The sequence below is a fragment of the Watersipora subatra genome, chromosome 11 (genome assembly GCF_963576615.1).
Source record: "Watersipora subatra chromosome 11, tzWatSuba1.1, whole genome shotgun sequence".
NCBI lineage: Eukaryota > Metazoa > Bryozoa > Gymnolaemata > Cheilostomatida > Watersiporidae > Watersipora > Watersipora subatra.
Window position 1 is genome coordinate 44,705,697 of NC_088718.1, and position 12,276 is coordinate 44,717,972.

General features: G+C 38.1%; 1 protein-coding gene across 1 annotated transcript in view; it reads right to left on the reverse strand.

Annotated features, from left to right (window-relative positions):
• Nucleotides 1-544: 544 nt before the first annotated feature.
• The window catches only part of LOC137408122 (putative leucine-rich repeat-containing protein DDB_G0290503), a 70,631-nt gene continuing 58,899 nt past the window's right edge, over nt 545-12,276 (reverse strand). Inside the window, exons 31-39 of the mRNA XM_068094512.1 lie at nt 11,695-11,841; nt 11,373-11,506; nt 10,504-10,683; nt 8,975-9,052; nt 6,408-7,775; nt 3,425-3,609; nt 1,824-1,952; nt 1,410-1,524; nt 545-1,163 (exon numbers count right to left, since the gene is read on the reverse strand). Of these exons, the coding sequence (XP_067950613.1) occupies nt 1,072-1,163; nt 1,410-1,524; nt 1,824-1,952; nt 3,425-3,609; nt 6,408-7,775; nt 8,975-9,052; nt 10,504-10,683; nt 11,373-11,506; nt 11,695-11,841 (2,428 nt within the window). The 3' untranslated portion in view covers nt 545-1,071. The remainder of the gene's footprint in view (nt 1,164-1,409; nt 1,525-1,823; nt 1,953-3,424; nt 3,610-6,407; nt 7,776-8,974; nt 9,053-10,503; nt 10,684-11,372; nt 11,507-11,694; nt 11,842-12,276) is intronic.

Consider the following 12,276-nt stretch of genomic DNA (forward strand, 5'->3'; position numbering starts at 1 on the left):
CAGGGGGAATACCACTGACCTATGCTAACTGAATGCCAAGGTCATATTTAATTTTTTCAAGATCAGAAAATTTGAGGTAAGTTTTTCATTTTTCAAAATTTCTTCCAAAAACAAGGACCATGTGACTAGTCATTAAATCTCAAATTATCAGTTTTATAACCTGTAACAACCTCAGTTTTTTACCTGCAGACAGCATTTAAAAGGAATTGTTTATTCACTTTTTTTACACATGAAATTTATAAGCTAAGAGTTTTGGGTAAAATGGAATACCTTGTATTCCATTTCACCCCATGCTATCCCATTTTACCTCACGCTGTGAGACTATTGCTTTCACTTTTTAAATGTCACTATGCCACGAAATTATGTAAAAAAGACTAACTAATACAGTGGTCTGTGAAAGACATGCACAATAATGCTTGGCATGGTAAACTGGAGTGATGGCCAAACTACAAGCACAGAACTGTCTCATCATGTCATTGAATTGATTTCTTGTTGATCATGTCAAATGTTCACTTCGATTAAAATAACTAGGACAGCTTTCAGATTTCCACACTTGTATTCAAAAAATTCTTGACTGTAATGAGAGAACACTGCAATACAATAAACCTAACGACATAGATAAAATACATTAAATCTCTGATTCTCAAAACACAATTTAAATAATATTATATCAATTATATGTACATATATTACACTCATGCTTAAAACTTTTGATTCAATCAGAGATACTCTCTCATACTATGATGTATAAGCATAAATCACTCTATATCTCTTTGCCCTTTAAACGATTAGCTTCAAGGGTGTGTAGATAGCTGAATAGACTGAATTTCACGCAAGCAATTATGCATGGAGAGGGCTGAGCTAACGATCGTACAAACATTCCAACTACAATCATTCAAACTAGGATATAACTTCTATTAAAATCCAGAAGAGATACAAGTTAAGCGAGTTCTCTGGCTAACTAAAATACAATGCGAATAAAATAAAATCGCGATAGAAATGTGTGCAGTGTGATGGACTGTATTTCTGTTGTTCTTGTACAACCTTCTAGGGAAATGTACAAATATGTATCTAAACTGGCTTTTGGCGCAGCCTCTCTGGTGTATAAGTTCTCATCTTGATGTTCTCCTTGCTCGCCTTTAAAATGGATTTGACTCTCTTCACTGGAAAAATATAGCAAAAGTGAAACATACATAATTCTGTCATTTCTAAGTGATCATTGCGCTCTCACTTGAGTCAACGATCTTTGCTTTCCAAAGGTTAATTGCCTTGGAAGTCCTTGGCTGAGCTTCAAACCCGATAGCTTGCGAGGAACATGCGAGGAACATGTACCAGTAACTTACACATATGTCTCTATAAAATAACTAGAATGTGGCATACAAACCATCTAATAATAGTAAGCAACTTACTTTGAGCTACAAGGTCTTCATCAAATTTGGTAGCTTTCATCAGTTCCATCAACTGAGCCTTCGCCCAATCGTATCGCGACTCCAGCTTTCTGTATGACCTCAACATCTCCTCATACTGCAATGAGTGTTTGCAAAAGCTTACCAAATCGGCACAGGGGTAGAAAATCTCAGGAAATTCGAGCGTTGGTAATATTTCCATAGACAGGAAGTGAAACGTTACGCGCAACCTGCTTTGACATTTTTTGTGACTAAATAGACAGGTAGTGAAATTGTAGTAATGTGATTTAATTGTTAATGACCAGTTATAACTGGCAGACAACTGCCTAAAGATATAGTGAGACTGGAAACAAAAATGTCTATATTATTGCTGCTAACCCTAGCAAAATTAACATGCTGCAGATGGCTTTTTCTTACCCTCTTTCCATGGACACTAGGCAACTCCAAAATGTCAAATTGAGTGATATACTTTTTCTCAGCAAAAAGAGTAGTTCGAAGATTCTGTGCTGTAGATTTGAGTTCCTTCAGAGTGCACCATTCCATATCCTAGAAAGTAGAGGCTAACACAATTAACAGCAAATACAACCGCCTCTCTTACTAGTAACTACAAGCGCCAATATAGAAGTAGCCGCTACAGCCCGTATGGTTCGAGCAGAGGCTACTGTTAAGTTGAGCAACAATGGAGATAAGCCAAGGAACAGCTGGATGAAGCCAATGTTGGACTTTAGAAGCAGTTACACGCTTTTACATCTACTAATACCTCTGGTGAACCACATAAGCCATCCTAATATTTTTTGGGCAGTTTTTGTTTTTCTAAGAAAACACAAGCTGATCATGGAAAAGATTGTTAATAACCATCTGTGATGAGTGTAGAAAAAATAGATGTCAAAAAGACTCTAACAGACTCATACGTAAAAGAAATAAGGGTTTATAGAATAAATATTATAAAGGCTCAATACAGAGAATCGAAGACAGCCAACAATGCAATCCTAAGATTCAAGCAGCATGTGTGTAGGTAGACAAGTGGGAGCATGTTTAGAGCAGGTAAAATCAGCAGAATGCTGGGCATGCAATGCAGGCTGTACGGAGGGATAGCCATCACCAAACAAGTGGAGCATTTCTCCGTGTTGTGTAACTTACTTTACGTCTCTGTGGTAAAAGAATAAGGGTGATATAAGAACATAACTGATAATGCACCATGCCGTCTCTTTAAAAGACAGATACAGAAATGACTATGACGAAGCGATTGATAGGCGAGTCAGTTGCAGATGGCGGAAATGTGAAATGTCAAACTAACAGCAATACAAGCTTCTATGATAATTTGGTGAAGCATTTACATGTATGCTTTTGAGTTTCCTATGAGGAAACCAAGGTAGGTGATAGGATCCGAACATGTGAAGCTTTTGGATTATAATCACACATCCCTACTAATTGTTAGGTTACCGTAGTGCGTTTCATTGATTGGATGCGTTCATTGACAATGGATAAACACGCATTAAATATACAGCATTAAATATACATCGTTAAAAGCCATGGCATGAGATGTTTATAAATAATAAAATTGTAAGTGATGGTGACCAAATTGCTTGCCTTGTGACAAACACGCTTGAAGTACGCTAAAAATGTCTTTCATTTCCTTCTCTGGTCATATAAGTCATATATTGATGTGTTTTTGATGTGTTTCTCAATATTTAACACGTTTAACATATTTAACATTTAACATATTTCAATGTTTAACGATATTTTTGCAATGTTTCATTTTCTCCTGTGCACCGCTCTAATGTACGCATAGAAAATGCCAAAGCACCTCTTCTTCAATGTTTGATCATACAGATAATGTTCATAGATACATTTCGTTCAACATTTGTAAAGGCCCCAGATGAAAGTAACGCAGAACATGCTAAAATAAATTTTAACTCTATTAAATGAATAGCATCTATTCATCTTTAGAGTTCAATAGCATGCTCAATAACTTCAATAACTCAATACAACTTCAAGTTCGGATGCGAGCACCCGACAAAGCTGACCTCGAGGGGTGAGGCAGAGGTGAAGCCGTCAAGTCGACCTTGAATGCGAGCCTCAAGGCCACTGAGTAAGACGAGACTCTCCTCATTCTGCTTCTTGAGCAGTTCATAGTTGACAAGGCTGCTGACGGCATGTAGCGAACCTCTTGTGGACGGCAATTCATCACTGGACGGAAGATCTGTGGATATAGTACCCCAAAGAGTTACACGAGAGAGAATTACAAAGTCAGTAATTCGATAATCTCAAATGAGAACAAATTTTGGTATAATTATATGCAACAAAATGTAGTCCCCTATTCAGTTGAAGACTACATTTAATGTTTCTAGAATAGTAAGAATGTGTAAGAATTCTACCAAGGCTAGAATGTGTTTATTAACCCTTTGATTGCTGCATTACTCGTTGTGCCAAATGCTTTGGTGCCACTTTTTTTCACTCAAAAATATGACATATTTTGTTTTGGCTCCTTCTTTGTTATTGTTCTATCTAATCCAAATTAACGATATAATTATAGTTAGAATTGTTTTAAAAAAGGGAATATGACCAATAGTATCCGTTTTAGGTGACTGATGTATAGAGGTTACTAGTGTGTTGGAACTTGGGTTAACTCTTTCACTACTGCGCTTAATTCGCTATTCTGACTAAACTAATTAAAATGGATTTTTGAAAAATCGATATGCCGCTAGTATTTATGCAATATCTCGCGAACCAATGCAGATATTTTTTACTGTAAAATGCATCTCATTCATAACAAAATTCGCTACAAAATAAGTATAAAATTTTTTAGTGAATCTCAATCTCGCAATTTTTTTGACGCTTCCTTTGCATTGAACGAACCCAGTGAATTTCTTGCCGCCATGATGATAGCGGTCTGGTTTTCTCGTTTTGAAAAATAATTAGATATGAAATTGCAAAACAAAATTTTTTTTCGATTGGTTACACTTGATTGGCAACAAAGTTGTTTCATTGGAAATAAGATTTGACTGGTCTAGCTAATGCGCAGGCTTCGTAATGAAAAGAAAAGTGAAACCCTATTGATAAGCCAATATATCAGCTTATAGTCTGTACTTCTATTACCGTGATAGCCGATACATCGGTTTACGGTAGCGAATGAGGTAAGAGAGTTGTCACAAAATTTTGAAAGTCTTGGTAAATATTCAGGAACTGTTTCCAACATTGCAATGAAATGCGTACTATGTTGCCGTCATGCATTTCTCTTATTACTATTAATTAAATACTCGTCATAACTGTTAAATACTGCTTCATAGGCAATCTAAATACATTTTAACCCTGAATACATTAAGTTGATAAATATTTTATAAACATGTTTTGCTCATTCACATTGAGTTACTTACCGTAAAACCTCTATTTGAATGCCATCTCTAATTGAACGCCATCTCTAATTGAGCGCCACCTCTATTTGAACGCCACCTCTATTTGAATGCCACCTCTATTTGACCGACTACGAGAGCTGTGTTGAAAAACAGAGCGCCACCCTCTATTTGCACGACACCTCCATTTGAATGCCACTTTGACTGTCTTTGATCTTTATGAACCCATAATATCAAGTGATCAGTAGAAAAGTGTCCACAAAATCGTATTAATAATTAACTGTTTACATTAATAACAATCAATTCTCGCGTTGTCCAACTCCAAAGCTTTTCACTATTTCTTTTGTTAAAACTTTGAAAGCAACACGTTAGAAATAATCAATTATGGTCTCAGGCTAATAGTAGTTCCTGTTTTAACGCGCTCTTAATACTACGAAAAACATGCATATCAAAATGGTTTGCAAGTTTTGGACCAAAGGTTACATTAGCAAGCAAATGAAACCTTTGGCCCAACGCATTTAGTCTAAACGCATTGCATTTAGGCTAAATGCAGAGGGTAAAAGTTTTGCTCTGCCAAAAAATTGTTTGGACGCTAATATCAACTAGTGCAGAAGAAGGGTTGAGGCCAGAATATATTGTGGAAGGTATTGGACAACGAGAAGTGCTTGTTCCAGCAACAATCAAAGCAACAATCAAAGCAACAATCAGAATGCAGCTATCCGGACAAACAATGCAAATATTTTGGTTTCAAAATTGTTAATTTATGTTTCTGCATGTAATAAAAGTATGATTCATTTGTGTCACTTGTTCATGAATATATATTTGTATCATTTGATAGATTATCATTTTATAACTTATAAATATGCAGGTTTATAGCATGTTATCTAATAGCATCTTTGCGGCTATCTTAACACGGCTTACAACGGATCGATGCTCATAACTACACTTCTATTGCACATAAAAAGCTAGTTCTTGCTGCAAACTGTAGCAAACATATCAATGAGCTTTTATGCTACATTGCTAAATATAGATATAATATAAAAATATGTTTTAAAATTTAGAACGAAATAAAAATTGAAAATTCCAACAAATTGCAAAGAAGGAAACAGGCTATATCATCGCAGGTCAATTGCAAGGAATAGATATTAACTGGTAGAGATATTGCTCGGTTTCTCGATGCATATTTATTACAAGATCTTTGACAAGTCGGAGGTAAGTTATCAGCTTTATTGCATCCAAAAGGTTTAATATCACTGCACCGAAAAAAGAGCAAAATATGGGCGACATTCGTCTCACCCGTAATAGGGCTAAATTTATCGCCCCAAAAATTCTGATGAACCATTTAAAAAATACACCACCAGCCTCTATTTGATTGTGGACTCCAATTGACCGCCACCATAGAGGAAGTGTTGAAAAATAGAGTGCCATGGTGTTCAGTTAGGGGTTTATGGTAAGTTTCTGAGATTCTGAATCATTGCAGAATCGCAAAATTGCGAAAATGGCACTCGGGTAACCTAAGCATTTGTGCAGAAACACAAAAATAGCGCCCAAAGAGTTAATACCCAAGTTTATGAATACACGCTCGCATAGCCCTAAAATCTGAACGACGATAAAAAAGACCAACCTAGTATTGCGTTACCATATATACCTTTTGTCTGGCGCTCCAGCGCTGGAGGAGCTTGGTATTGATAGACCTCCGATAACACTGTCGGTTCATACAGTTCATTAACTCGCATTGGTGGATCTTGTTGACCCGTTGGCTGCTGCGTAGGCTCGGTGTAACCCTCGGTGATATGATCAGATTGATGAGAAGCAGAAAACTGGTTAGGGGACACATTACGATGAGGTACATGCCCCTGTGAAATGTCCTTACCACGTCTCTCACCTTTTGACATGCCACCTGCAGTTGGTTTAACATGTGGTGCCAGCTGAATGTCCACTCGGTCATACGAGACACCTCCAGTGGTGGTTTGGTTAGGCACAATGCCTTTAGCTGGTACATCGATATACGAGACACGGCCATCTTGTAGTTTACCTGGTGAATGAGGCACAGAAGTCGTGCAAGTAGGCAAAGAGTTAATCGCGTGTTGACTGCTAGCTGAGACATCATTGGCTGACACCGCTGAGGTTGGACCAGTATTAGCTGACATGTCTGCTTGCCTTCCGGGCTGGGGAGTAGATGTTGGAACAGGCTGCGTTTTATAGGCTGTATGGTTTACAAATGGTGAAGAACTGTCATGAATGTCGAGGTTGGATGGATGAGATCGTGCCATGCTATTAACACTGTATTGAGGATAACTCTTCACAGATTTGTCACCACTATTATCATGCATGACAGCAGGCTGATGTAATGTTTGATCAAAGGCAACAACAGGTGGCAGCTGACCATGAGTCGATTGTGATGGATAACTCTGAGTGCTAGCTGTCGGTTGCCACAATTGGCCCCGAGTAACAAGCGGTTGTGAAACCTTGCCATGAGTGGTGGCAGGTGTTTGCGAGGATTGGACAAAACTAGGTTGTAAAGGGGTGCTGGTTAACCTTTTACTAGGGTCTGCAGCAAGCTGTGAACCAGAATATTCCTCCAGCAAACATCCCGCAGATACGGGCGGTGGATGCTTTTTATTTCTGAACTGAGAAGGTAAACTCTGGCTTGTGTAGTGCAAGTTCTCTGAAGGGCTACCCAAAAATGGACCCGTTGTAACTGGGACAGTGGTAGGGGTTTGTTTGAGATCTGAGTTGGCGGCTGCGTTGTCGCGAATATCTTGGGGCAGACTTCTCTCCAATGCTTCTGCTGTACTGTAAACAGGATACTGGTGGTGAGTAGGAGATTGTTGGACATTATCTGCCACCTGCTGATAAGTGACACCATTGATTGTCAGTACTTCCGGAGCACCTGCATCACTTGCAAAGCTTATATCATTGCTGACACTCCTGTCTGCAGCATTATTTTGTGATCGATTCAAAGGTGCATCACCATGAACTGCAACATTTTCACCTGTAGCTCTTGATCTGCTACCTGGAATGGAAAAAGAATACAGACAACTTTTAGAATGTAATTTATTATCGTTGTCAAGAGCGTCTTTTGTTGCAAGTGAAAAGAGCATCAGATAGGCTTTACGATTTGTCCATTGTAGAAATAGCTACACAATCTACATGTTCAAAGCATCTACTAATTTTCAAATGTTTTGAAAGATTTGTAAATCTTTAAAAAAGGCATTTGAAAATAGAGGTTCCACTTCGATACATACGAAAACCGTATATATAACGAACTGCACAAGCATAGCATTTTGTGCATAAATTCCTGGAGAAAGGGTCATCAAGGTGTCGGACATCCCTAGCCTGAAACTAGCTATAAGTCTAACTAAGAGGCAACTTATTAGTCAGGCTAATTAGATGTGAATGACCGGATACTAATGCTAACAGGGCATTCACCATTTTGGAGGGCTACCGGAAAGCGGTCGACTCTCAAGTAAAGGTGTCTTTTCAATATTCCTACAGTAATTAGGAGTTTTCCAACATCAAATAAAGTTTCTATAAATATTATTTTTTATATTTGTAATTAACTCCTCTAAATATGTAAATCTCAAGGTTGGTGTGTATATGTGTGTTTCGGGTTTATCTAGCTATAGCTATTAAAGTTTAGGAATAAAATACTCGTTTCATGCTGAATTTGATCTCAGAATTTCCCGTTTGCCAGGCAAATATCGTACCAGTTAAGCTACACGAGATGCACTGAATTTAGAGGCGATATATGTCGCTATGTCAGTGAAAATACGCATACCGCCGTGCGCGACGCAATGTGATTTTATGCTTGATCTCACGGTTCTTATTAGTAAGTTCTTCAAGTACTAGCTTACTCAAACTAGCCAAGGGCAATGTGCCAGGCTAATGGCAAGCAACCACATTATCTGCCACTGTTTTATAAGCTGTTTTTTTCTACTCATACAACGCCGGGCATTCAGAGCATTCTGGCTAAAGGATACAGCATTGGCCGGCCAACGATGTATACGCATATGAAAAGCCGGCCAATGATGCATACATCGTTGGCTGGTTTTTCATAGTATATTTATGAAAAGCGAGTTGCGAGACAAGTCAATCAAGTACGTAATCATTTACGATGGCAATCTATTTGCTCTCATATTGTTATTAGTTGGAAATGAATTTAGTAAGATGTAGGCTATAAAGCATTGCATACGAACAATTAGAAAGCTTTACCTTCGATGTGTCCTCGAGAAGTTGTCTTATCAGATTCTGTGAGTTTGTTAGGGAGGCGGTATACTGCTTCTCCTGAGACTAAATGAAAGGAAATCAAATTGCATCGCTAAAGAACTTTCTAGAACTTTTAGCCATCCAACTATAAAACAGCTTCTAATACATTTAAAATTGTTTCACTTTTAATTGAAGCGCAAAAAAAGCTACAACACCACAATTATCAACATCATTAACAGCTTGTATAAAAGAGCATGTTTGCAGAAATAAGTAATTGAATTTTAAATCTAAAATACAAATTGACATTGCCAACTCATATCAGTCGAAGAACAACTACGATAAGGCTCTGAAGTAGAACCTTTACATAGTTTACACGGTACATATTTTAAACTTCCAACATGCAGTATTCCCATAGAAAATGTAAGTACAGTATTCCCTTGTACAATGTAAGTACAGTATTCCCTTGTACAATGTAAGTACAGTATTCCCTTGTACAATGTAAGTACAATATTTCCTTGACAATGTAAGTACAGTATTCCCTTGTACAGTGTAAGTACAGTATTCCCTTGTACAATGAAAGTACAGTATTCCCTTGTACAATGTAAGTACAGTATTCCCTTGTACAATGCAAGTAAAGTATTCCCTTGTACAATGTAAGTACAGTATTCCCTTGTACAATGTAAGTACAGTATTGCCTTGTACAATGTAAGTATAGTATTCCCTTGTACAATGTAAGTAAAGTATTCCCTTGTACAATGTAAGTACAGTATTCCCTTGTACAATGTAAGTACAGTATTCCCTTGTACAATGTAAGTACGATATTTCCTTGTACAATGTAAGTACAGTATTCCCTTGTACAATGCAAGTACAGTATTCCCTTGTACAATGTAAGTACAGTATTCCCTTGTACAATGTAAGTACAGTATTCCCTTGTACAATGTAAGTACAGTATTCCCTTGTACAATGTAAGTACAATATTCCCTTGTACAATGTAAGTACAGTATTTCCTTGTACAATGTAAAGTTCAATAAAAAGGTTCTACAGCCAAACCTTTTCATAATAACTTTAGACATACGATGTACAGGAAATGTACCATTGCAAGCCTAATCTAATATTTTTTATTGATAGTTACATTAACAATTTAATTTTCTAGATTTGTTAATTCCAGCTGGATGTTATGAACTGCTCATATTACTGGTGCATTACGCAACTTCTTGGAGCTTATATCACGTTTAGTTGAACAGCAAATCTGCTGTTTTTGAACTTTTTTGAACTTTTGAACTATGAGTAAAAGCAAAGTAAGTACCTTCTTGGACTGAAGCTTTAATGCTAGTTGCAGAAAGAAGTCGCAACTAGTAAGCGCTACTAGAGTCCTGCCGATAGCATAAACACATAAACGTCTGGACAAAAAGAAGTTTGACTGGCTATAAAGTTGACATTCTCCAATTGTTAGCTTAGCTAATGCCACTCTTAACCAACAACAATCAGTACAGATTATAAAATGCATTTGAGGCAGCTCTTTAAGAAAATGTTACCATTTTCTGTCGGAATTTGTGCAGATCTAACAGCCAACAAAGCTTCCTGTTCGACATCTAGCAGCTCTGTGATTCGCTCGTTAAGTTGTTCCACTCTGACAAGGTTTAGTTTGAGCAACTCGATGAGTTTACCATCCATGCCTGATTTAGGAGTTGCTGTTAGAGAAGCATGGTCACCCTCTTAAAACAGTGCAAAGGAAGTGGAAGTGAGGAAGTGAGGCTAGCATTGCCAACAACCAATAAATAGGAAATAAGACACACGAGCGTGAAGGAGAGAGCAGTGAAGGCTAGCAGAGCATCAAAAGTGAAACAGCCATTAACAATTGAGCAATATTGCAAACATGGTAAAAAGCAATGAGTGAACAGCGTTTCGATTTCTGATATTTTAAAACTGCATTAAACAGCAATAGAAGAAGACATAGTCCAAGAGAGACGCATTGCATTAAGGCTGATGCTAAAGTCGGAAGAGCCAAACACAATATGCAGACAACAGACCCCAGAGGTTACTTCGATTTATTTCCCATACTTCATTTTTATGAAAAGAACCAAAAAATTTTTTCACTTTGGCGTGGTGTTATCTGCTACTGGAATTTTTTCCTCATACGCGCGTAACGAAACACAAAGTTGAAGAATCATCAGTGAGATATGAACCCTTTGGTGATGAGGTTAGCGTGGGCATTACTGCAAACATCCATAAATCTGCTGCGTGAGTGGTCACCTATGGCCTACTAACCTGCTGCGTGAGTGGTCACCTGTAGCCTACTAAAATGCTGCGTGAGTGGTCACCTGTAGCCAAGCAACCTGCTGCGTGAGTGGTCACCTGTAGCCTACCAACCTGCTGCGCGAGTGGTCACCTGTAGCCTACTAACCTGCTGCGTGTGAATCATTCAGCACCGACTGTTCCAAAGCTGATGCTAGATTACTCCTGATATGCTCACTCGTGTCCAGTATAGAAGTTATCTCATCCTGCAATCGCTTTACTGATGGGACGCGAGCTGTCGAGCTGCAAGTGATAAATGTTGATGTAGCCGAAGAAAAGAAATTTGAATAGACACTTTTCGAGCAGACGATTAATTTGCAGGCAAGAGAAGGCAAATTCAGAGTACTAAGAAAGCCATCAAAAATTGTTTTCAAATTTTCGAGTTCGAACCTAAAAAATGAAATATTGTATCTCGGGAATTGACAATATACCTATTCCTTTTGCCGGACTTGGCAGACATCATGACTGGAAGTGCCTGCTCATAGTCGTCAACTTGGGCTTGCAGCTCAACAACTCTGTCAGCAAACTCATCTCTATCCAGCTCTGCTTGTCTCAGCTGTTTTGTCAGCACAACTTGCCTGCCGATAGTATGTTCAGACATATATGGCTGAAACACCAGAGTGTTGGGAAACATGTTTAGACAGAAAGCAGTATAATCATTATAGCAATAACAATATTCTGTTTTATTTAAAATGCATCGACTAGCCAATGCCTTGCTCTTTGAATAATTCTATCAAACTTTTCGGACTATTACTGCACCCCTATAAGCTGCATCCGCTTCATTTTCAAAAAAAAAAAGGAAACAATACATAGGCCGCACCTTTTGTATAGGCCGCCGAACTTATGACGGTGCTTTTTAACACGGCAGCAACTTTGCTGGTTAAAACAGACCAGTGCCGCTAGGCACTGTTCCGTATTAACCGACGCTTTTCAACCCAGTGCCTAACGGAACTGTACCGTTAGGCATTAACAATCACCGGAACAGTAACAATCACAATTTTATTGTTGCAAAC